The sequence below is a fragment of the Microtus pennsylvanicus genome, chromosome 2 (genome assembly GCF_037038515.1).
Source record: "Microtus pennsylvanicus isolate mMicPen1 chromosome 2, mMicPen1.hap1, whole genome shotgun sequence".
Taxonomy (NCBI): domain Eukaryota; kingdom Metazoa; phylum Chordata; class Mammalia; order Rodentia; family Cricetidae; genus Microtus; species Microtus pennsylvanicus.
This window is the reverse complement of record NC_134580.1, coordinates 10,982,236-11,006,923: the sequence shown is the minus strand read 5'-3', so window position 1 is coordinate 11,006,923 and position 24,688 is coordinate 10,982,236. Positions and strand designations below refer to the sequence as shown.

General features: G+C 47.1%; 1 protein-coding gene across 1 annotated transcript in view; it reads right to left on the bottom strand.

Moving 5' to 3' along the window:
- The window catches only part of Mei1 (meiotic double-stranded break formation protein 1), a 62,842-nt gene extending 39,219 nt beyond the window's left edge, over positions 1-23,623 (bottom strand). Inside the window, exons 1-11 of the mRNA XM_075960104.1 lie at positions 23,370-23,623; positions 21,612-21,735; positions 20,820-20,870; positions 13,001-13,074; positions 9,120-9,225; positions 7,606-7,809; positions 5,615-5,745; positions 4,178-4,292; positions 3,066-3,182; positions 1,783-1,882; positions 1,544-1,678 (exon numbers count right to left, since the gene is read on the bottom strand). Of these exons, the coding sequence (XP_075816219.1) occupies positions 1,544-1,678; positions 1,783-1,882; positions 3,066-3,182; positions 4,178-4,292; positions 5,615-5,745; positions 7,606-7,809; positions 9,120-9,225; positions 13,001-13,074; positions 20,820-20,870; positions 21,612-21,735; positions 23,370-23,528 (1,316 nt within the window). The 5' untranslated portion in view covers positions 23,529-23,623. The remainder of the gene's footprint in view (positions 1-1,543; positions 1,679-1,782; positions 1,883-3,065; positions 3,183-4,177; positions 4,293-5,614; positions 5,746-7,605; positions 7,810-9,119; positions 9,226-13,000; positions 13,075-20,819; positions 20,871-21,611; positions 21,736-23,369) is intronic.
- Positions 23,624-24,688: the final 1,065 nt, after the last annotated feature.

Genomic DNA, 24,688 nt, shown 5'->3' with positions numbered 1-24,688 from the left:
TGCGTGGAAGTCAGAAGGCAACTTTCAGGAGTGAGCTCTCTCCTTCTGACATGGTTTTCTGGGGACAGAACTCGGACCCTCGGTTTATGCTGCAAGGGCTTTCGCCCACAGAGCCATCTTGCCAGCCTATGCAGATGGGTTTTCACTATCCTCGAGCAACCCTCCCAAGTGCTGGGATTGCAGGGGTGTACCACCGCATGAATGCTGGCCCTCTAACCCTACAGCTATCCTCAAGCCCCGGGTCCCTTATATTTGGCGTGCGCTATCTATCTGTGTTTCTTCATTCTCCTTCTAGTTTGTCTTCCGGAGCCGGACCACTCCATCTCAGAGCGACCACCTCAGTAAAGTCAACCCCTCGGCAGCCTGCAAATATGAATGACTCACTCACCTTCCTCCCCAACTCTCCCCAGCTCTGGCCAAACATCTTTGCCAGTACCGCCGCTTCTTGTAACCTGCTAACTGAGCCAACTGCTGCGCCTCAGGACGCTCCCCTTGCCTTTCCACCCACCGTGTCTTTCCACAACCTGCCTTCCCTCAGCCCTCCAGGCACAGCTCAAATACCACCACCTGCTTGAGAGCTGCTTCCTGCCTTCTCCAAGCACAGCCCTCCTGTGCACGGGAGCCTGACTGCCATGACTTTTACTCTAGCTGTGCCCTGGCATGGTGGGGGCTTACTCATCTCATCCACCCTGGGATTCGTGCTCCAGATTTAGAGATTCAAATCCAGGGAAGCACAAAAGGAAGGAGAGAGAGAATCGAGTTATTGTAATGTAAATGTTATTTTTTTTTTGCTTCAATTTTTAGAACCACCCTGGTTAAATCACAAAGATTTTAAATATAAGGAAGGAAGGAACTAAAAATGTTAACAACCTTTACAATGTAAAAATAAAGTTACAGCTGACCGACCTTGAAAAGAAGAAGAGAGGGCTTGGTGGGGGATGTGGGGGCTGTTAAGAGAACGAGAACCAACAGATATTGCTTCAAAAACCGTATTTAGCTGACTGAGGTGGTACATGCTTGTATAATCCCAGTACTCAGAAGGCTGAGGCAGGATGCAAAGCCATCCAAGGTCATCTGCCACGCAGCAACTTTGAGGCCAGCTGGATTACACCAGATCTTTCCTCAAAAAGAAACAAACAGAAGCCAGGTGTGGTGGCAAAACCTTTAATCCTAGTGCTCAGGAGGCAGAGGCAAGAGAATCTCTGTGAGTTCGAGGCCAGTCCGGTCTACAGTGTGAGTTCCAGGACAGTCAGGGATATGTAAAGAAACCTTGTCTCAGAAAAGACAAAAAAGGAGGAAGGAACTATAGGAAATCAGGTGTGGGGCTCGTGCTCGTCCTAACACTTAGAAAGTAGAGACAGGAAAATTACTGTTTGAAGCCAACCTGGAGCACATGGTGGGCTACACCATGAGATCCAGTCTCAACAAAACAACAATAGCAACAAATGATAATAATGACTGTGGTACAAGAAAGCATCCCGGAAGCTGCCTGGCCTCCACAGACCCTCAGGCAGGTTCAGTTCAGCCTGCCTCAGCCTCTCACCTCAGAAAAGCCGAAATGGCCCTCAGTGCTTCAGCAGCCACATCTACCACCGGGCTGCTCACGGCCTCCTGGAGGGCACGGTTGGCATCTCTGCACATGGCTGAGCTTGTGAACAGCCTGATCTCTTCTGGCTGCCTGTGAAACGGTAGGTGAGGAACGAGTGACTGATTCATCCCTGGCCCCACCAGGAATTAATGCTCACCTCTCCATCACCAGCCCTACCTGACATCTTTGCTTACCGAGTCAGAATTTCCGCGAAGAGCAGCAGGCCCTGCTTATGCAGTTCTGTGTTGGTCATCTGCAGGCTTCCCTGGAGGCTCCTGACCACTGCCTCAATCCCTGCCTCAGGATAACAGATCACAGACACGGGGTCAGCACTCTGTGGTTCTTCCATGAACCACCCAGGAGAGGTGACATACCCTAAACAGAACCTACAGGCTGTATACAGGACCCTGACGCAGCTGAATTGATTCCTAAGACCGGGACTACAGGTACCCCTCAGGGACAGAGTGCTTGCCTAGCGTGTAAAGGCCTGGGCTCCATCACACCAGTGATGAGTGGGGTGGGGATAAGATGAGACCCAGGTTGCGGTTTTCAAGGCCATGTCCTCATCTGTCTCATTCTATCCCCCTACATCCACACAGACTCAAGCACAGGAGGGAGTCCGTGGCCCCTACTGATTAAGTCACCTCTTTCCCCTTCCTCCTCTGCTCCTCCACAAAGCCCCCAGCTCCATCCAGGAAGAGCTGGGAACCTCTCCCTCCTGAGCTCTTTTTGCTTCTGTTTAAGAGACTGCATTAAGTTGTATTGAAACTGCCTATTCACACCTCTCTTCCTTTCTTAGGCACACAGACCATGATATACGTATTTCTAAACTTCCTGGCCCCAGTCTGATACCCAACATAGCTGAGAAACAGCATACAAAGTTGGACGGGTGGTGGTGGCACACACCTTTAATCCCAGCACTCAGGAGGCTGAGTCAGGCAGATCTCTGAGTTGAGACCAGCCTGGTCTACAGAGCGAGTTCCAGGACAGCCATAGCTAAACAGGGAAACCCTCTCACAAACGACCCTGAAAGGATGAACTGGAAAATCTAGAGATTAACTAGACGGACAGATATCTAGATCACACACCAGAATGAATCCAAGGCTGAATCTAACTGTTTGAAATTGTGTTTGGGCTGGGCAGTGGTGGCACACATCTTTAATCCCAGGCAGAGGCAGGCAGATCTCTGTGAGTTCAAGACCAACCTGGTCTACAGAGTGAGATCCAGGACAGGCACCAAAGCTACAGAGAAACCCTGTCTCGAAATTGTGTTTGGTGTGAAGCTAGAATTCACTGAGCGGCTAATAAGAATGCCCCTTCCTGACAAAGAGTCTCTACAGAAACACCTAGATACATTTACACATGGAATGAGTCTGCGCTGCACCCCTAAAGTGGATGCCAGCCCTCCACAGCCTCTGCGGCTGCGACCCAACCGCTGCCCATGACCCTGGAGTCGCACGGGGCCCCTATTACCAACCATACACTGTGTGACACTTGGAAAAGAAGAGCGGCTCTTCTGCCAGGAGGATCAAGCAATTGTAGCTGGACCAGACGAGCACTTCGCTGGAAGCCGACAGATGCTCGAAGAGGAACTCTGGCCAGGGACGGAGAGGACAATGGATGACAGCTGGAGGTCGGGGCCCTTTAGCCACACGTCCCCCCTTTCTCCTTCTGTCTGTCCACACACACACCCTTCTCCATCAGAACCGCCAATCCACAGATAAACCTTCAAAGTGCTCTCAGGGTCACGAAGGTATTTCTTTTTTAACAGATGGAGAAACCGAGGACCCGAAAAAGCCACAGTAACAGCGAAAGCCATTTCTGCTTGGTAGCCACGGGAACTTGGGGTCTTCACACTCTCGGGAAGGGCAGAGGGGCAGCCACCCAATTTAGAAATAAAGAGCTTTGATAATCGGTCTCAGCTGCACGTCGCATCTCTGCCAGCGACTGCTCTGGCTGGCTTGGAATATCGTCTCCCTTCTCTGAACCTTAATTCTCCCCAGTTATCATTTACAGCCCTTCCAAACTGAGCACATCCCACATCCTTCCACCTCCTCTACCAAAAGAGGTGCATCTATTCACAAGAGTCTGGTGAGTACTATGTAATGGTCTCCATTTATGTAAGTTTGTGTCTTTTCTAGGAAAAAAAATTAGTTTCCTAAACCATAAAATAAAGATGGGCTGGAACACCCATCGGTGACAGAGTACCCACTTAGCATGAGCAAGGTCCTTGTTTGAAACCCTGACCACAAAAAGTAAAACAACCCAGATGGGTTCCACCATGTTTGACATCTGCAATAACCGCCAGGCTTATTTCCTGGTTCCTCAAAGCTCCTCAACAGACATTTGCCTTCCTGTCTCAGGTCCTTCTGCCACCCCCTGAAGGTCAAATGAATGGCAAGTCTCAGTAACAAACTGCTCAAGTCCATAAGTTAGTAGGAAGCCTACTTGACATATAGTTGACCTTAGCCCTGCCGGGTCCCTCCTGAGCGAGTTATCAGAGATCTTCTGACAAACCGCGGCTGCGGCCTCCCAGCTCTAGTCAGAATCCTCCAGTCCCCAGAGAGGAAGATCAGCGGCTCCCCATACCTGGGATGTCAGCATGAATGAAGGCAGCGGCATGCTTTGCTGGGGAGTGAACCAGCACCGCAGTTATACAGTGGGAGCTGGCCACCTGCAGGATCTCGTCTCTGGAGAGGAGAAACTGGAGAAACAGATAGCGAAAAGCACCCCAGTCACGTCATCAAGAAGACCAGAGAGCCCAACCTAAGCGTCTTAGGGCAGCAGCCCAAATCATCATCGCTTCCATGTTGTGACACCGGGCAGAAGGAGGACAATCACAGACTATGGTAATGAGTCTCTGCCTGACTCGGGAAAACAGAGTGAAGGACTCAACGTGAAATTCAACAGTGACACCCGGTTCTAAAAGGAGCACCAACTCATAAACGGGGATTCATTAGCGAAAACTCTTATCTGGCTCAGGCATTCGCTATAGTCACAACACAACAAGAGAAGAGTGCGCCACTGTGATCTTTGTTTTTCTGAGTGTGTCAAAAAGAGTTCGTGTAACTAGTCTGAAGCTATTGCTCTTGGCGAGAAGTGTTTACTAAACTGAACTTTGGCTGGATTTGGAATTTGGGTTTTGTGGTGGTGGTGGTAAGGGGGGGGGTTCCTGCTCCTGTCGGGCCCAATGAGGGCAGCTATGACTAAACTATGTGAACACCAATGCATCTGAGAGCAGCTGCTGTCCTTCTGGGAGCCCAGAAACCTAGGCTGTGGGAGGCAAAGAGTACCTTCGTGACCACCCTGCTCCAGGCAAAACTCCAGGACACAAAAACCTCCCTCAGTAGGCAACATTTCCCATCGATTTTCACAGCGAACTGTTGGTGGACCTACAGCACCCTGTGAGAGGATTTTAGGAACCTCTGTCCGGTTTCCCTTGGACCTTACTGCATGTGCCTTTTCCCTTCTTAATTTTGTCTTGTAAGCCATTCAGTGTAAAAAGTCATTGCCAGAGGGGCTGGAGAGATGGCTCAGCGGTTAAGAGTGCTGGCTGCTCTTCCAGAGGTCCTGAGTTCAATTCCCAACAACCATATGGCAGCTCATAGCCAGCCGTAATGAGTTCTGGTGCCCTCTTCTGGCCTTCAGGCATACATGCAGACAGAACACTGTATACATACTAAATAAATCTTAAAACAACAACAAAAAAAGTCATTGTCATATAATAAACACCCAGGCCAATGAGTCCTCTATGCAGATCATCAAGAAGAGGCAAAGCCAAGGTCAAACAACGGTAAATTTGAGGTCTTAACCATAACTAAATTATCTCATCAAAACTTGGTTGTTTTGAGAGAGGTTGTTTGGGTTTTGCTTTGTTCTTTAGGGTTGTTGTTGTTGTTGCTACTGCTACTGCTGTTGTTTTGAGGCAGGATCCCATGTGGCCCAGGTAATCTTGCATGCCTGATCCTGCCCCACATGCGACGCACATGCTCTACAATGGAGCTCGGACCCCTGGCCCACCACTACCTTTTTGAGCACCAAAGGCAGCGAGGTCTCTCTTGAGGGCCGCTCAACACTCTCGGCACTCTCCACCAGCACCGACTTGCTCATGATCACGGACACAAAGAGATCATACTTCAGCAGCTGCCTTAGCAAACCTAGGGTGCAGAGGGGTTGACTGAGGTCAGAAGGGCACCAGGGTCCTCCCAAGATGGCCCCTCAGACAGCCCGAGAGACTTCTTGGGGTCTCCGTAGATGTGAAGTTGGGTTAGAAGGCTTAGGCATCAGTTTGCTGTCTGTGACCCAGCTTTCTCCCACAAACACCCGAGGAGAACCTACAACTGTAAGGCCTGTCAGTCTAGGAATTCAGCTGTGACCTGGTCTGGCTTCCTGTTGCTATGATAAAACTCTGAACAGAAGCGACTCAGGGAGCAAAGCATTTCTTTGTCCTCTACTTCTACCTCAGAGTCCACCACTGAGGGAAGGCAGGGCAGGGACTCAAGCAGACCCAGTTAGGAACCATGTAAGAATGCTGCTTCCTGGCTGGCTTTGCAGGGTACGCTCAGTTTGCCTTCTACAGCCCAGGTCCGCCTACTCAGGGGTGGCACTGCCTACAGGGACCATCTGTAACTCCAGTCAAGAGGATCTGATTCCCTCTTCTGGCCTCTGCAGGCTCTTTGTGCATGTGGCACTTGGACATACAGAGAAGCAGAACACTCATACACATAAAAATAAATACATCTAAAAAAAGCTTAAAAAATAAGAATATAACTGCATATCTATTTGGAGAGAAAGGCTCCAGAGAAGAGATAGGATTTAAAATGAGATTTCTCTCTTCTTTCCCTAGGCCAGCTCTGGGAGCAACCAGGATTTCAACTTAATGTCCCTCTGAACACTAATCTTCTCTGATTCCAACACTGTCTTGTCACAAGCTATCCATCAGGCTGCTTCATGCCTGGTGCTTTTGCCCACGTTACTTCCCTCCCTCCCATTCCCAAGCACACACAGGCTCAGTCTAAGCATCTTTCCCTGTAGGAAGCTTCTCCTGCCCTCTGCCCTCCTCACCCTCTTTGCAGCTCTATGTCAGGATGCCACACTGTATCCTAGCTGTCCATGTCTGTTCTGCACATGGCCTGTGAGTCCCCACAGGATAGAAGCTGGGTCTGACCATCTTTATGATCCAAGAGTCCAGCACACAGCCTGGCTCAGAATTAACACTCTCTGAGTGGCTGGGCTGTTCCTGACAGCTCTTGGCATAGACTGTGAAAAGAAGCTGTGGTCACATAGATGATGCTTTTCCCTCTAGCTCCTGCTCCGAAAGCAGCCCACACTCGGTTCCCTATGACAGCGTCAATCCACACTGTCTGGAAAAGGAAAGCTGGAGCTGACATAGAGTCCAATCACCGGTGCCAACAAATACAGCAAACTAGACAGCTCACGGCTCAGAAACATCCACCAGCTCGTGTGCATCCACGTAAGGAGCAGGACAAGAGACCTGAAGGCTAAACCAAGGCTCCTAAAATCCACAAACAACCAGGCGTGGTGCCACAAGTCTGGAAGACAAGGTTGAAGGCCAGCCTAGGCTATACACTGAGACCAGTCTCAAATGGAGGAGGAGGAAGAATAGGAAGAGAAAGAGGAAGAAGCCACCTATATAACAAGCAGGGAAACCTGACCTTTACCCTGGAGGCCAGAAGAGAACATAGAGGATTTTTCGGACTAGGAGAGTGACTGTCCAGGAGATGAAAACTGTGTGGTATAACAATTAACCATGAAAGCAAATTCAGGCAGCAAAGATTCAAAGCAAAACACCCTCTATTTCCCTTCATCCTTTTCTCCCAAAGACAACATTCTTAAAGCGCCACACCAAATGTAGGCATCTCTCACTATGAATCTTCTCTCCCTGACCTGCCTTCTGCCCTCCCCAATGCAGCAAACCTCCGCTCCACCTGCAACAGCCAGTATCGTAAGTCCTCAAATTCAAGAGCTTCTTCCTTTACCCGCCAACATCATCTTACCCAGGCAGTTGAACTGTAGGTCCTTTGTCTGGGCATTGTTCAGGGTGGAAAGGAAGAGGGGACACAGCTTCTCCCGGAAATGGCCTGCAAGCATCTCAGCTGCAGTAGGCGAGGAGTAGAGCTTCCCATAGAGGTAGCAGACGGAGGCCTGCACTGCCTCGTTGGGGTAAACCAAGCCCCTCAGCAAATGCTCCATCAATGTGCCTATCCAGAAAAGTAGAAGCAATCTTTTAAGTTTTGTTATTAATGTCGTGTCTGCGGGTGGGTTTGAGCATGTGAGTGCAGAGGGCAGGTGCCCAAAGACGGCAGAGAGGGTGTCAGATCAAGAACTACAGTCGGCTGTGTGCTACCCGATGTGGGTGCTGGGAACCGAACCAGTCTTAGTCGGTCAGCCATCGCTCCAGCCACAAACAAGGAATCTTACGTCAGTTACCATATACTCCAGACTAGGGGCTGGAGAAATGGCTCGGAGTTAAAGAGCACTTGCGGCTCTTACAGAGGACCTGAGTTCAGGTCCCAGCACCCACATCAAGGGGCTCGCACAACCGTGTAACTCCAGTTCCAGGGGACATGACACTCTCTTTGGGCCTTCAGTGAGGTAATAGTGATTTCCCTACCAAAAAAAAAAAAACGCTTCCTAAGTACACGACCAAAAGAGAAAGTCAGAACTTAAAGGACGACCCTCTGGGAGATACGATTTGCATGCCACGGATCTTTTCTAGAGTGTGTCTGGGTCTGTGAGTAGTGGGTAGAGGGCTTGCCTGGAAACCTGATGACTTGAGCTTGGTCTCCAGATCCCACAGGCTGGCAAAAGAAAATGACTCCCAAGAGTTGTTCTCTGCATCCCACAAACTGTCTAGGCACGTACATCGCTGCACACACTTGTGCATACTCACAAACACTCTAATAAAATGTAAAGGTGCTTCTATGTCCCAGAACTAATTTGTTTTTTCACCCAGAAGGAAGGTCATGATAAGCCCTTAGTTCATTTGTAGTGCACACCTCTAATTCTAGTACCCCCTAGACTGAGGGAAAACTGTGAGTTTCAGGCCAGGCTGGACTATGTGGTGAAATCCTGCCTCAAAATAGAAAAAAAAAAAAAAAAAAAAAAAAAAGCCCAAGACCAGAGTCAAGAAACTCCGAAACTGTTTTGTTTTTTTGTTGTTGTTTTGTTTTCAAACTGAACAATATGAAGCACATACTGCAGATTAAAAAAAGAAAAACAAGCCGGGCAGCAGTGGCACACGCCTTTAATCCCAGCACTCAGGAGGCAGATGCAGGCGGATCTCTGTGAGTTCAAGGCCAGCCTGGTCTACGAGAGCTAATTCCAGGACAGGAACCAAAAAGCTTCGGAGAAACCCTGTCTCGAAAAAAAAAAAACCAAGCAAGCAAACAAAAACAATAAGGAAAGCAATGCCTTCCCAAGTATGAGCACACAGTTAACAGGACACTCACGTGGCAATGTGACCAAAGCAGGTAAAGGGTAGGAGCCACCCTCTCCATAGGAAACTCACCGTGCTCCATTACAAGCTCATCCGCCAAACCAGAAACGGCATCCACCAGCTTGCCGAGAAGAGTCATGATGGCCAGGCTGCCTCCCATGGAGGGCATGCAACACAGCTGCAGAAAGTGAACACGTCAGATCCATGGCTGGCCTCCAGGGATGACTTTGCCCTACCCAGACTAGTGCCTGTTATGCCTGTCTCTCACCACAATTAACTTTAGCTAAGTCTCTGTCTCCTCCATTCAACTGGGAGCACCTGGAGGAAGGGACCAAGTCAGATTCCTCTCCAAGGCCTCAGAACCTGGCTCAGTACACTCTTGTTAAACTGTACTAATATTACCATATTCTGGTTTGGGAATGTAGCTTGGTGGCTGAACACTTGCCTAGCATGCTTGAGGTCCTGGGCTCAATCTACACACACACACACACACACACACACACACACGTAACAAAATGTTTTAAAAATGCAAAATCTATAAATAGGTAAGGTTTTTTTTTTGTTTTTTTGTTTTCTGTTTTTTGTTTTTTTGCTTCCTTTAGAACCAGAAACTGGAAGATAAAACCTGGAAATCTCATAAAGATAAAACACTGACTCTAGGCCTAGAGAGGTGGCTGAGAGGTTAAGAGTTCAGGCTGCTCTTCTAGAGGTCCTGAATTAAATTCCCAGCTATCATAAGGTGGCTCACAATCATCTGTAAAGACTCACAACCATCTGTAAAGAGATCTGGTGCCCTCTTCTGGCCTGTAGGCGTACATGCAGAGAGAACAAGGTATACATAAAAAAATAAATAAATCTTTAAAAAAAACAAAAACAAAAAACACTGACTCTGATGTGGGAGGTCCTTCTGTATATGTGTTGCTTTTATTGGTTAATGAATAAAGTTGCTATCGCCTATGGCAGGACAGAATAAAGCTAGGTGGGAAATCCAAATAGAGATATACAGAGAAAATAGGAGATATCATATAGCTGCCCAAGAAGCAAGAGGTTACAAACCACGAGCCTCATGGTAAAATATAATGTAAATGGGTTAGTTTTAGTTTAAGATTTAAGAGCCAGCTAGAAATACACCTGAGATATCGGCCAAATGGTGTTGTAATTAATATAGTTTCTTTTTTTTTTTTTTTTTGATTTTTCGAGACAGGGTTTCTCCGTAGCTTTTGGTGGCTCCTGTCCTGGAACTAGCTCTTGTAGACCAGGCTGGCCTCGAACTCCCAGAGATCCGCCTGCCTCTGCCTCCCGAGTGCTGGGATTAAAGGCATGCGCCACCACCGCCCGGCAATTAATATAGTTTCTGTGTGATTATTTGTGTCCACGTGGCCGGGAAATGAATGAGCAGCCTCCATTTACAGACTCTAATATATATATATATATATACATATTTTATTTTATTGGTTTTTCGAGACAGGGTTTCTCTGTAGCTTTGGAGCCTGTCCTGGAACTAGCTCTTGTAGACCAGGCTAGTCTCGAACTCACAGAGATCCGCCTGCCTCTACCTCCCAAGTGCTGGGATTAAAGGCGTGCGCCACCATCGCCCGGCTACATACATATTTTAGCTGCTGTTATTGAAAATTCAATTAACTTTTTGTGGATGTAGTACTGAGGATTAAACGCAGGACTTCACTATGCCACTGAGCTATATCCCCAGCATAATAAATGGGTGTCACATGACTTGAGTCATCATTTCTATTTTACTGACCTTATAATGGATGTGAACTTTTACTATTTTGTTTTTTGAGATCTCGCATTGCCCGTGCTAGCCTAAAATCTATATAGCTGTGGCTGGGTATTACAGGCTGCAACACCAGGCTGTTTTTAATGAACACTCTGTGTGTGACCAGCACTATGTTTTTTGCTTTACAGGGAGAGTAACCTTTCCTGTCTTTTAAAAATCCTTTTCTTTCTTTTATTTATTATATATACAGTGTTCTACCTGCATGTATGTCCATATACCACAAAGGGCACCAGATCTCATTATAGGTGGTTGTGAGGGGGGCTAGAGAGACAGTTCAGAGGTTAGGAGCACTGGCTGCTTTTTTAGGGGTCCTGAGTTCAATTCCTAGCAACCACATGGTAGCTCAGAACCATCTGTAACGAGATTTGGTGACCTCTGTGGCATATGAGCATACATGAAGGAAGAATACTGTATACATAATAAATAAATTTATCTTTAAAAAAAAGATGGCTGTGAGCCAACATGTGGTTCCTAGGAATTGAACCTAGAACCTCGCCGGGCGGTGGTGGCGCACGCCTTTAATCCCAGCACTCGGGAGGCAGAGGCAGGTGGATCTCTGTGAGTTCGAGACCAGCCTGGTCTACAGAGCTAGTTCCAGGACAGGCTCCAAAGCCACAGAGAAACCCTGTCTCGAAAAAAAAAAAAAAAACAAAAACAAGAACCTAGAACCTCTAGAAGAGCAGCAGCCAGTCCTCTTAACCTCTGAGCCATCTCTCCAGCCTGAGATGATACTGCATAGACTCTTGTGGTGGAATGATGAGATTGAATAAGATACCGCACACACGGCAGGCATGACAACTCATGCCTTTAATCCCATAAACTCAGGAGGCAGAGAGGTGGGATCCTGAATCCAAGGATAGCCTGGTCTGTTAATAAGATCCTGTCTCAAAACTGGGGAGGGGGTCTAGAGAGATGCCTCGGTGGTTAAGAGTACTAGCTGCTCTTTCAAAAGACTCAGGTTTGGTTCCCAGCACCCACCTCATCTCTAACTCCAGTTCCAGTGGAACCAACACCATCTTTTAGTCTCTGAGGGCATGCATGTGGTGCACAGGTATGCACGCAGACAAAACACCCATACACATTAAAATAAAAGTTTAATTTTAATTTTAAAAGATATTTCATGTAAACTGGATATTGTTGTGTATAATGCAAACACTTGAAAGGCTCAAAAGTTCAATGCCTAGACTACATATGGATAGATGATCTCAAAAAAAAGAAAAAGAAAGAAATAATGCATACAAATCACCTCACAGTGCCTAACACAGAGCAAGTGCTTAATAGGTGTTAATGGCATCATGATGAATATTTACAATAATTATAAATTTACTCTATTCCATACAAAATAATTATATCATTTAAATACAATATAAAATTAAGCTGGGTGGTGGTGGCACACGCCTTTAATCCCAGCACTTGGGAGGCAGAGGCAGGCAGATCTCCGTGAGTTCGAGGCCAGCCTGGTCTACAAGAGCTAGTTCCAGGACAGGCTCCAAAGCTACAGAGAAACTCTGTCTCAAAAAACAAACAAACAAATATATATGTGTGTGTGTGTAATTATATGTAATTAAATATTCCTCTTTATGAGATTAAGGTAAACATTTATCTTCCTTCTGAAACATAAATAAAAAGGGATTCTAAGCTGGGTGCATAGAATTCTAAGCTGCTACGAACCTTTGGTCCCACATTCAGGAGGCAAAGGTAGGCAGCTGTCCGCGAATTCAAGGTCAGCATGAACTACATACACACATCAAGTTCCCCCCAGCCAAGGCTACGTGCTAAGATTTCAACTCAAACAAAAAGGTGGTCCTGATCTTATCCCTCAGTCTCGGTCTTGTTTAACTGGCTGTGAGCATGGCAAAGGAAGCACACTGCACGTACAAGGTTTGCTTCAGATACTGATACCAAGTCACACCTACAACTCAAAACCGAGTGGAAATCCCGAATCCAGACACAGAATCCCCAGTCCCTTGATAAATTCATCGTAGAAATGTGCGCTGTACTTAGATACCCGGCGTGGGCTATGGGATGACTCCACAGGCAAGAAGAGGCTCTACTGCACAGAGGCAGGATTCGGGATGCTTAACGTGGAAGGACCGACTTAGCTCCGATAGGATCTGAGGGCTCTGAGGGTCTCAAGGACCCACAGCTCCGTACTCACCTCTCTGTAGCACTCGCTCACCAGGCAATGGATGACCTGCTCCAGCTTCAGCTGGGTGGTGAGCTGGATAAGAACTGAAGAGACACAACCGCATTACAAACCAGAAGACCAACCGCACGCCTATGATCCCGCTATCACAGCCCGTCTACTCAAACTAAGGGCACGACAGTAACTAGCTTGTTGCAAATGGTGTCGGTTTCGCTACCTCCCTCGTTAAAGCGCGTGTGCCAACCTTCATTGTTCTGTATGAGCCGTTCCCAACTCAGGCTGCACAGCAGGATCACCTAGGCTTTTAAAACATGGCAATATGGAACAGAGGCCATGACAATGGTGGGGTGCCTGCTTACCGTGTGTGGTGTCCTGGGTTCAACCTTCAACAACACCAAAACAAGAATAAGAAAACACTAGTACCCAAGTCCCATTCCAGACCAATCAGAGTCTCTACAAAAACCCAAGTACCTTTATTATTTATTTATTATTTGCTTTGAAACAAGGTCTGATGTGGTCCAGAATAGCCTTGAACTCATGATATAACCAAGTTTGATCTTGAACCCTTGATCTTCCTGCCTCTACCTCCCCAAACTCTGGGATTGTGGATATGCACCACCACAATTAGAATTAACAATTAAGAATTAACAGTTCTTAAATATGAACAAATACAAGCATATATATATATAATTTATTTAAATTTCCTGGTATATTTACATATACTTACCTATTAATATGTTTTGGGATTTTTTAAACATTTTATTACATTTGTGGTGTGTGTGTGTGTGTGTGTGTGTGTGTGTGTGTGTGTGTGTAGTGTGTAGGTCAACCACCTTTGGAAGTCAGTTCTCTTCCTCCATTATGTGAATCCTAGAACTGAACCCCGGGCATCAGGCTTTGACAGGACCTGTCCTTACGCTCTGGGCTATCTCACTGGCCTCTCCCCAAACATCATTTTTCTTAATATAAAATGTGAGTACATTGCTGAAGTCTCTTAGTAAATCTATTGTGAAGCCAGGGCTGGAAATTACTTTGTTTTAACTGCTTTTCTCCTTCCTCAGAGTTTGCTCCTTTATATCTAAGAAAAGATAATTATAAGCTGAGTTCCTGGGACAATTATTAACATATCTCTCAGCCCCAAATCTACTTTGCTATACAATTATTGAGATGTTTCTGCTAGCACTTTTAAGAAGCATGAAATGGTTAGAATAACTGCTATGTGGATTTATAGCCATTGCTGGAATGTTCTACCATTGTTGGAACAAAGAAGCAGTCTAACAGGGTTGGAGAGATGGCTCAGTAGTTAAGAGCTTTGGCTGCTCTTCCAGAGGTCTTGAGTTCAATTCCCAGCTATCATATGGTGGCTCACAACCATCTGTAAAGAGATCTGGTGCCCTCTTCTGGCCTGCAGGCAAGCATGTAGGCAGAACACTATAAATAAAATTCTTTAAAAAAGTAGAAGTCTGGCCAGGCGATGGTGGCACATGCCTTTAATCCCAGCACTCGGGAGGCAGAGGCAGGCGAATCTCTGTGAGTTCGAGGCCAGCCTAGTCTACAGAGCTAGTTCCAGGACAGGCTCCAAAGCCACAGAGAAACCCTGTCTCGAAAAACTAAAAAAAAAAAAAAAAAAAAAAAAAAAAAAAAAAAAAAAAGTAGAAGTCTAAGACAGCACCCCTAAAGCCAAGATGCAGCAGGAAGCAAACAAGGACCAGGAAAAAGAATCAGGTCCTCCTAGCACTTTCCAGTTTCCCCCTAGTGCCTCAAGAGACATTCGTAGGGGTCTGGTAACGGTTCTGTACGATACATCGGCACCAGCTAAAAGTGGATCACTGCAGTGGTGCTCACGAACGAAAATCCCACCCAGGAAGGCTCGGTTGGTAAAATACTTGCCTATCATGCATGAAACCCTAGGTTCAGTTTTCAGGACCACACAAAACTGAGTGTGGTGACACAGCCTATAATCCCAGCACTAGGTGGGATGCCAAGTTCAAAGTTATCCTCAGCTGCAGGAGTTTAAAGCCAGTTTGGGCTACACAAGACCCTGTTTCAAACAAAGAAAAGAAATTAAAAGAGAGGAAGGGAAGAGGGAGGGAAGAAAGCAAGAGAGAGGGAGGAAAGAAGAATAAAAAGAGGACGGAAAAAGTTCCTCCAGTAGCCAGAACATGAAGTAATAAATGTGTGCCCATGCCGGGCGGTGGTGGGCGCACGCCTTTAATCCCAGCACTCGGGAGGCAGAGGCAGGCGGATCTCTGTGAGTTCGAGACCAGCCTGGTCTACAAGAGCTAGTTCCAGGACAGGAACCAAAAGCTACAGAGATACCCTGTCTCGAAAAATAAAAAATAAATGAAAAATAAATAAATAAATAAATGTGTGCCCAGCCAGATGATGGTGGTGCACGCCTTTAATCCCATCACTCAAGAGACAGAGGCAGGCAGATCTCTGTGAGTTTGAGGCCAGCCTGGTCTACAAGAGCTAGTTCCAGGACAGGCTCCAAAGCTACAGAAAAACCCTGTCCCCAAAAAACAAAAATAAACAAACAAACAAACAATAAATGTCTGTCCACATATTTGTCTGGACAGATGTGGTCAGAAAAAAGACACAGATCACATTGACTTGTGGAATGTTCACAAACATGGGAAAGACAAAATAAATAGATCTGCTGACAAGATCTGTCTCCTATGTGAGAATTTTCTAGGGAGTATCTGTTCTGAACACTCGAGGTCACAGAACGGCACATACGGGTGTCCATCCTTCTCCTCTCTGAACCCCCAGGGTCTGTTTAATAGACACATTTATAATGTGGCTGTGCTGGCCAACTTGGAGGCTGTGCACGGATGGGCTCAACATGGACTCCGCCTGAAGGCTGGACTAATTACTGGTTTTTTTTAAAGACTTATTTATTATGTATACAACATTCTGCCTCCATATATGCCGGAACGCCAGAAGAGGACGCCAGACCTCATTATAGATGGTTTTGAGTCACCATGTGACTGCTGGGAATTGAACTCAAGACTTCTGGAAGAGCAGTCAATGCTCTTAACCACTGAGCCACCTCTCCAGCCCTGTTACAACTGAATGTTTAATCCATAGATAGCAGAGACCAACTCTGAGTTTACAGAGTGGCACTATGGGGACCATTCACATCGCAATGGGTGGATAACATACTGTGCCCTTGCATGGCGGAAAGGCACAAATTTGTCCCCACTGGAATACACACATACTCTGGCCATGGGTTTACCTTCCTAACCCATGCTCGTTCTGCCAGCAGCTCATCTATAAGTTCACAGAATCCTTGTTCACTGCTGTGGTATTCCACACAGCATCTCTTTGATCAAAGAACTCATCTCACCGCAGCAGAAGGACACAAAGGGGCTTCAGCTCATGAAACCCACCGATCTTGTCCTATATTTCACCACCTGGAACCAATGTGGGCCTGGAACTAACAACATGGAACAGCCTATAAAAACTCAGTTATGGGGCTGGAGAGATGGCTCAGTGGTTAAGAGCATTGCCTGCTCTTCCAAAGGTCCTGAGTTCAATTCCCGGCAACCACATGGTGGCTCACAACCACCTGTAATGAGGTCTGGTGCCCTCTTCTGGCCTGCAGACATACACACAGACAGAATATTGTATACATAATAAATAAATTAAATACTTAAAAAAAAACTCAGTTATGGCACCGGGTGGTGGCGCACACCTTTGATCCCAGCACTCGGGAGGCAGAGGCAGCTGGATCTCTGTGAGTTCGAGGCCAGCCTGGTCTACAGAGACAGTCCCAGAACAGGTCCCAAGGCTACACAGAGAAACCCTGTCCCAAAAAGGAAATCGGACAAAAAGACTCAGTTATGACACCGTTGAGAGGAAAGGGTGGGCACCTTCCTTGCGTGGGACATAAAGCGTCCTCTGCACCACGGAATACATGAGTCAGGAACCAGTGACTAAGTGGGAAACACTCCTCTTACTGTTGGAGAATTTTTATATCCTGTATTAGCTCTTTGGGAATTCCATAATAAAAATACCCACAGATGAAATACGTCAAACAATCAAAATTCATTTTCTTACGGTTTTTGGAGGCTGGAAACACACTATGTGGCCTTTTCCCAGGCTTGCAGATGCCTGCCTGCCTTCTGTGTCCTCCCAAGGCCTCTTCTTTATACAAGTACATACTAAGTGTCTCTTTGTGTGTTTAACGTCCGCCATATAAAGACACTGGTCAGACTAAATTAGGACTAACTCGCTGGCCTCATTCTAACTTGTCTCTTTGAAGGCCAGCGACAGACACTTCCGGTGGACACCCTGCCTCAGACCTGGGTACCAGGCGAACTCCACGGCTCAGCAGTATGTAAGTAGGATACTGTTTCATTCACAGGACTCACTCTCCAAACTCCTTTTTCTAATTGTTTGTTTTTTCAAGACAGGGTTTCTCTGTACAGCTCTGACTTCCTGGAACTCATACTCTATACTTGGCTGGTCTTGAACTCATAGAGATCCACCTGCCTCTGCCCCCAGAGTGCTGGCATTAAAGGGCTGCACCACAACCACCTGGCTCGCCCTCCAAACTTCTAAGTTTTAACAACTCTAACCTCTCCTTCAGAGATGCAGCCCCAGGAGTGGAAGCTGCTTTCTACAGTAACTGCCTCTAAGAAAACATTTTGTGTCTTCAGTTACCTACTTAAAAATTCTTTCTGGGCCGGGCGGTGGTGGTACACGCCTTTAATCCCAGCACTCGGGAGGCAGAGGCAGGCGGATCTCTGTGAGTTCGAGGCCAGCCTGGTCTGCTGGAGCTAGTTCCAGGACAGGAACCAAAAGCTACGGAGAAACCCTGTCTCGAAAAATCAAAAAAAAAAATTCTTTCTGGGTGGTGGTGGCGCATGCCTTTGATCTCACCACTCAGGAGGCAGAAGCAGGCGGATCACTATGAGTTCAAGATCAGCCTGGTCTACCGAACTAGTTATAAGACAGCTATGGCTGTTACACAGAGAAACCCTGTCTCAAAAAAAATTCTTTAAAATTTTTTTGTTGGTTTTGTTTTTCTGTTCAGACAACTGGAATGGTTTCTGACCTAACTAGTACACTTCTCACTCTCGGCGAGAATCGTTCCACTCCAGCACCTTTGCCATCTGCAGTGACTATTCTTGGTTGTCAACTTGACTATATCTGGAATTAACTAAAACCCAAGTGGCTGGGCACACCTGCGAGGGATTTTTTTCTTAGTTAAATCATTTGAAGTGGGAAGACCCACTTGTAATCTGGAATTCAGATTTTTTGAGGGGAGAGATAAACCTTAAATCTGGGCCATGTCTTCTTCTGGCAGCCTATATTAAAGGCCATGGAAGGAGGAAGCTCTTTCTTTGCCTGCTTGCTCTCACTGACAAGCCCATTCCTTTACTGCCATTAGAAGCTCACCTCTTTGGGGTTCTGGATCCCCAATGAGACATCCAGCCTCACGGACTGAACACTATTAGGATTCTTGGACCATCTGTTGGTAGGCAGCCATTGTTGGACTGGTTGGACCACAGCCTGTAAGCAACTTTAATAAATCCTTTCTCTACAGATAAGATGGATAGATGGATGGATGGATAGACAGACAGACAGACAGACAGACAGACAGACAGATAGATATAGACAGACAGACAAATTTATTCAGTAAATTCTATTCCTTTAAAGAATGCTAACAGATTTTCGTGGATCTGGAGAAGTAAAAGGATGAATTTTTGTTGTTGTTTTTTGAGACATGGTTTCTCTGTGTATCTCTGGCTGTCCTGGAACGCACTAAGTAAACAAGGCGGGCCTTAAACTCACAGAGATCCACCTGTCTCTGCTGAGTGCTGGATTAAAGGCTCGTACCACCACTACCACCCAGCAAGGATGAACTTTTTTAAGCATCTGGAATAGGCTTTCCAATCTATCAACACCTACAGTTACTGAAACCTCTCCAGTTACTGAAAAACTCTTTTTTGTTTGCTGTTTTTTTTTTTTGAGATAGAATTTCTCTGTGCAGCCCTGGATGTCCTGGAACTCACCCTGTAGACCAGGCTGACCTGTAACTCAGAGATCCACCTGACTCTGCCTACCCAGTGCTAGAGCTTGTTATGAAAAACTGGTGCCCTCTTTATAAGGTTGGCTGAATTATAGTCAAAATTCAAGCTACAGGGAGGCAGAGGCAGGTGGATCTCTGTGAGTTCGAGGCCAGCCTAGTCTACAAGAGTTAGTTCCAGGACAGGCTCCAAAGCCACAGAGAAACCCTGTCTCAAAAAACCAAATAAAATAAAATAAAATAAAGAAAAGCATGTTGAGACGGTTGCTAATGTCTGTGTGGGTTATATAGACTGGAAACCTCATGGGAGGGGGAACAGCAGCAAGCACAGCGAGAACAACAGGAACAGCAAAGAGCAAGGAACAGCATGGGCACTGGAGAGGTCATAAAAAGACGGGACATGATAAAGAGTGATGTGAGTTAATTTATTTCGTTTACCCTCAGACCCAACTAGCCAGTTTTTGCTCGCTATGGCAAATCTTTCTGAACCCTGAGAGGTTTAGTGGGCTTAACCCCAAAATAAACTTCAATATGAACTGTAAGTGAGTCACCCCAGTTAAATGTTTTCCTTCATAGGAGTTTCTGGGGTCATGGTGTCTCTTCACAGCAATAGAAAGCCAAACTAAGGCACATGCCTAGTGCCTAGGGAGGTTAGAAGAGGGCACTGATTCCCTGGAAATGGAACTGTAGATAGTTGTAAGCTACCATGTGGGTACTAGGAATTCAACTCAGGCCCTCTGCAAGGACAACATGTGCTCTAAACCACGGAGCCATCTCTTCAGCCCTATTGTTTGTTTGAAACAGGCCCTTAGGTAGCTCAGGATGGTAGGGAGCCAAAGATGTCCTTGAATTACTGATACCTCTGCCTCTACCTACCAAGAGCTGGGATTACAGGCACGAACCACCACACAGCGCTCAAAAAAATTGTGTTGGCCATGTCTTCCTTCCTTTCTTTTCTTTTTTTGTTTGGTTGGGGGGCGGTCTCCCTGGGTAGTCCTGGCTGCCCTGGAACTCAATATACAAACCAGGCCAGCCTCAAGCCCACAGAAATCCTCCTGTCTCTGCCACCAGAATGCTGGTTTTAAAGGCATGTGCCACTATGCCCAGCACACAGCCATCACGCGTGCCTTTGTAACAGCACTCATCAACCCCACTTACTTACCAGTCAATCTCTTTTCCGTGTAATGGTCTGTCCTGCCCCTTTAAGAGACAGGCCCCACTGACTCCTTCCCCTGTCCACCTCAGAGGCAGGCAGATCTTCCTTCCTGCCTGCAGCCCTTTCTGTCTCTCTCCCAAAGAGGCAGCTTCTGTTCGCTCCCTTCTCCCCACTTCTCCCCTCCCCACTTCTCTCTCTGCCTCTCTCTGCTCTTCTCCCTTCTCTCTCTCTCCCCATTTTTCCCTTCCCTTCCATAACCCACTAAATAAATACCCATTTTCTCTGCATGGCATGCCAATCTGTCTTGGTCTCTCACCCACCATGTGGCTCCCTGGTCTCAGGACCTGCTGCCCGCTGCCTGCAGCCACTAGGGGACCTGCAGCATTTCTGCCGCCGCCCCTCAGGGAACAGCAGCGTTTTTATTTTCACCATTACACTCTGGACTGCAGACTCTTAGCAGGCAGGGGCCACATCTTACCCCTAATGTCCCCAATACCTAATGCAGGACTTCGCAAAGAGCTGATACTCAGAAGAAACCTGGAGCTCCTTATGAACAGACTGGGTTCCCTCCTGTGTTCCACCAGGGCTGCCGTTCAGTGTGAATGGCAGGCACCACAGTTTCGGGAGGCGCGCCTTACCTTCAGTACAGAGGTCTGCTACACTCCCATCTTCCACGCTGTTCAACAATCCTTGGAGCAGAGTGAGACAAGAAAGGCCTGGTTAACAGAGACATCTGAAGATACAGTTCCTCAAAGGCAGGCATCATTCTCAAACCGGCAGTTTTAAGTAACGCCCTTGCTAAATTCTACCCTCAGCAACACCGAGACTTCTCAATGACCAGTCTAAGATAGTCCATGTGCACAGCAAACAGACGGTATGCTCTGGAGTCTGACACATCTAAGGGTTAAAAGATGAATTTTGGCTGTTACTTTCTTCAAAGATCATCCTATCCCCCACAAAGGTCTGAGCAGGCAGTCGAGAGCCCAGAAAGCCTCAACACACAGCACGAATGCGTGTTAACATCCTCCCCACAAGGACTCGTTCCACCGGACACTGGACTCCTATAAAAGAAGGACCCACATCACTTTACAGGGAAAGAAACCAAGGCACATGAAAAGGCAACTTGATGAGTATCATAACCAAGGTCAGCAGACTCCATTCCAGGCCTCCGACCCTGAGCGGAACCTCGACTGTACAGGAGGACTCGCCCACTTCCCATAACTCACTAGCCTCTTAGATCTAATAAGGACAGTTACCTTATTAGAATGACTCGTGTAGCTTAGGAAGGGAGCCATCTTGCTATGAGTATAACAAAACTTGCTAGTTAACTGCCATATGATACAAAACATCAAAGTCGTCTTTCCAAATCCTCCGAGGGAAAACCATGCTTCACACACCAAGTTCATGACAATTTTCCCGTTGATGCTCACCAAAAAGCACGCGTACCAAACGGATGCAGACTCTCAGGTCCTGAGCTACCAGCTGCGTGACCAAGCAGGTGTGTCTCACGAGAGCATCTTGGAAGCAGAACACTACGTGCTTCTTGCGCACCAACTTTGAGCGGATGAAGAGAAGTATTCATTGGCAACCAAATATAATCAGATAGCCCGAAATACTACAGCAGCCATTTAAACTGTGGGGAGAGCCATACTCCCCAGAGAGAGTATGGATAAATGCACCATTATTTCACACATATATAAAGAATTCATATTTATATAGAAGTATATAGAAACTAATGTTCCTACCTTATATTTACATAACACGTATTCCCAGTCACTCTTCTCCACCAATACATTTGGAGAGAGACATTCTTTTTTGTCTCATGTAGCCCAGGTTGGCCTCAAACTCACTGTGTAGCTGAAGCTAGCTTTGAATTGATCCTCCTGCCTCTATCTCCCAAGTGCTGTAATTACAAGTGTGTGCCACCAACACATCTCAGCCTAACAATTTGGCGAAGCGAGCAAAAAATGATATTGGCCCTATTTTGTGGATGAGGAAGACAGGCTCGGAGACTTTCCCAGGGACTCAAATCCAAGTCTCTAAGTAGGCATTGCTAAGGCCCATGCTCGTTCCTCTTCAACAGTCCCAGGGAAGGATTCGGGGAACCCTTCATGAGCCTCAGCAGTAGACAGAGAAAACACATAAATCCTCACACTGGCCAGTCCCCTGTACAGTTCCTGCGAAATGCCCAAGACAAAAGTCAGGCCAAGAAAAGGGGGGAAACACTAGGCATGGCAATGTGAGCCTTTAATCCAGGCCTCTGGGGGTCACAGAGGCAGGCAGATCTCTGGGAGGTCAAGGCCATCCTGGAATATCTATGAGATCCTGTCTCCAAACTATCAGCATTACTAAGGTGAGTGTAGGACTTCTGCCTATCAAAACTGACTTCCCAAGCCAGGTGGTGGTGGTGCAATCCTTTTTAATCCCAGCACTCAGGAGGCAGAGGCAGGAGGATCTCTGTGAGTTCAAGGCCAGCCTGGTCTGCAGAGCAAGTTCCAGGACTGGCTCCATAGCTACTGAGAAACCCCGTCTCAAAAAAGAATAAACAAACAAACAAACAAACTTCCCGTACACCCCACTTCTGCCTGTCAGGAACCTCCGCCTGTCGCCATTCCTGTTATCGCAAAGCTCAAAACAGCCTCTCACGCATTTTTCTAGGGCTAAAAGGAAGTGGGGTGGAAGAGCCGAGTCGGAACTATTTCTTTCTTTCTTTCTTTCTTTCTTTTTTTTTTTTTTTTTTTTTTTTTTTTTTTTTTTTGGTTTTTCGAGACAGGGTTTCTCTGTGGTTTTGGAGCCTGTCCTGGAACTAGCTCTTGTAGACCAGGCTGGTCTTGAACTATTTCTTAAAGATGGAAAAGGGCAGCAAACATGGGAGCAGGTGGTGTGGGGAGGGGAGGGAATGGTGTTGGGCGCTGAGCTCTAGAGGTGTACGTGGCTCCGGGGCTCATCTAGACTCAGTGCACCCAGGGGCAGGCTCCCTAGAGACAGGATAAGCCACAGGCAGCACCCGCTGAGGAAAGGTCGACCTGGACCGCAATGGCCGCCGCAGCTGAAAGAGGGGCGAGCCTAAGGGAAGCGTATGGGGTTTGGGTTTCCTTTCAGGGAAGCCTAGTTCAGAGAAACCTGCTTGCTGAGGGGGGTGAGGGAAATGGCCGCGCCAGATCCACAGGGGAGGATTTAGGTCGCACCGACACGCCCGGCTCCGGCAGCAGCTCCAGTGCGCAGGCCAGGCAGACACGAGGGGACACGGGCAGCAGCCAGCGCGGATCGTGCCGGTGATGGGTCCTCTCGAGCAGCAGCACCGCTTCTTCATCTCTCCCAAATGCTGGATGGTCAGTAGCCGTCATCTGCACCACAGCCACCTCCAGGCTCCCGCTCTGCAGCAAGTTTTCCCGCGCAGCTTTTGCGCAAGCGCACTTGGAAGCGTGAACGGGACACGTGTACGTGCTCGTGTATCCTGTGCGCCGAGGCTGCAGTCAGCGCCAGCGAGCAGCCGATGCAAGGGCGGGTTACGTAGGCAAGGACTGGGCTGTGTGCAACGAAACCCAAAAGGACTACCTAGACCTCGGCAGGAAGTGGTTGCTCAGTACATCGAAAGTTGAAAAGTATAAAGTAGCTGTCAGACTTTAAGAAAGGAAAGAAAATTGATTTCTGCTATTATTTACTTGGGTTTGTTTGTTTTTAGATTTAATTTTACGTATGAGTGTTTGCCTATGTATGTGCACTACGTGAGTGCCTGGAAGTCAGAAAGATCCGCTGGAGCTGGAGTTAAGGAGGCTTGAGAGCCACCATTTGAGCGTCGGCAACCAAAACCAGGTCCTCTGCAAGAACAAGTACTCTTAACCCCTGAGCCATCTCTCCAGCCTGCTTTTTGTTTGGTTGGTTTTGTTTTGAGTTAGGCCCTCATGTAGTTCAGGCTGGTCTCAAACATGAAATGCAGCCGAGGATGACTTTAAATTCCCGATTCTCCTGAGACTGAGACAGGAGGACTGCTCCATCATTTCCGCTGTACCTCGCTGCTGGAAGTCAGTAGTGCCAAATCACACTCAAGAAGAGTGGCTTTCAGCATGGTGGTGGTGGCGAACGCCTTTAATCCCAGCACTCGGGAGGCAGAGGCAGGCGGATCTCTGTGAGTTTGAGGCCAGTCTGGTCTACAAGAGCTAGTTCCAGGGCAGGCTCCAAAGCTACAGAGAAACCCTGTCTCGAAAAACCAAAAAAAAAAAAGTTAAGAGGGGTTTTCACAAGGCATGGGCAACAGGACTCCAGGTTTCAGTCCTCCTGCCTCCCTCCTCTACTTTTTAAAGACAGAGTCAACTTGTCAAACACTAACTAATCCACAAGTTCTGTCTTAGTTTGGGTTTTTTGTTGTTGTTGTTTGGTTTTTGTTTTTTTTACAGGGTTTCTCTGTAGCTTTGGAGACTGTCCTGTCTTGTAGACCAGGTTGGCAGACCTGCATCTGCCTCCCAATTGCTAGGATTAAAGGCAAGCTCCACCACCACCTGGCATT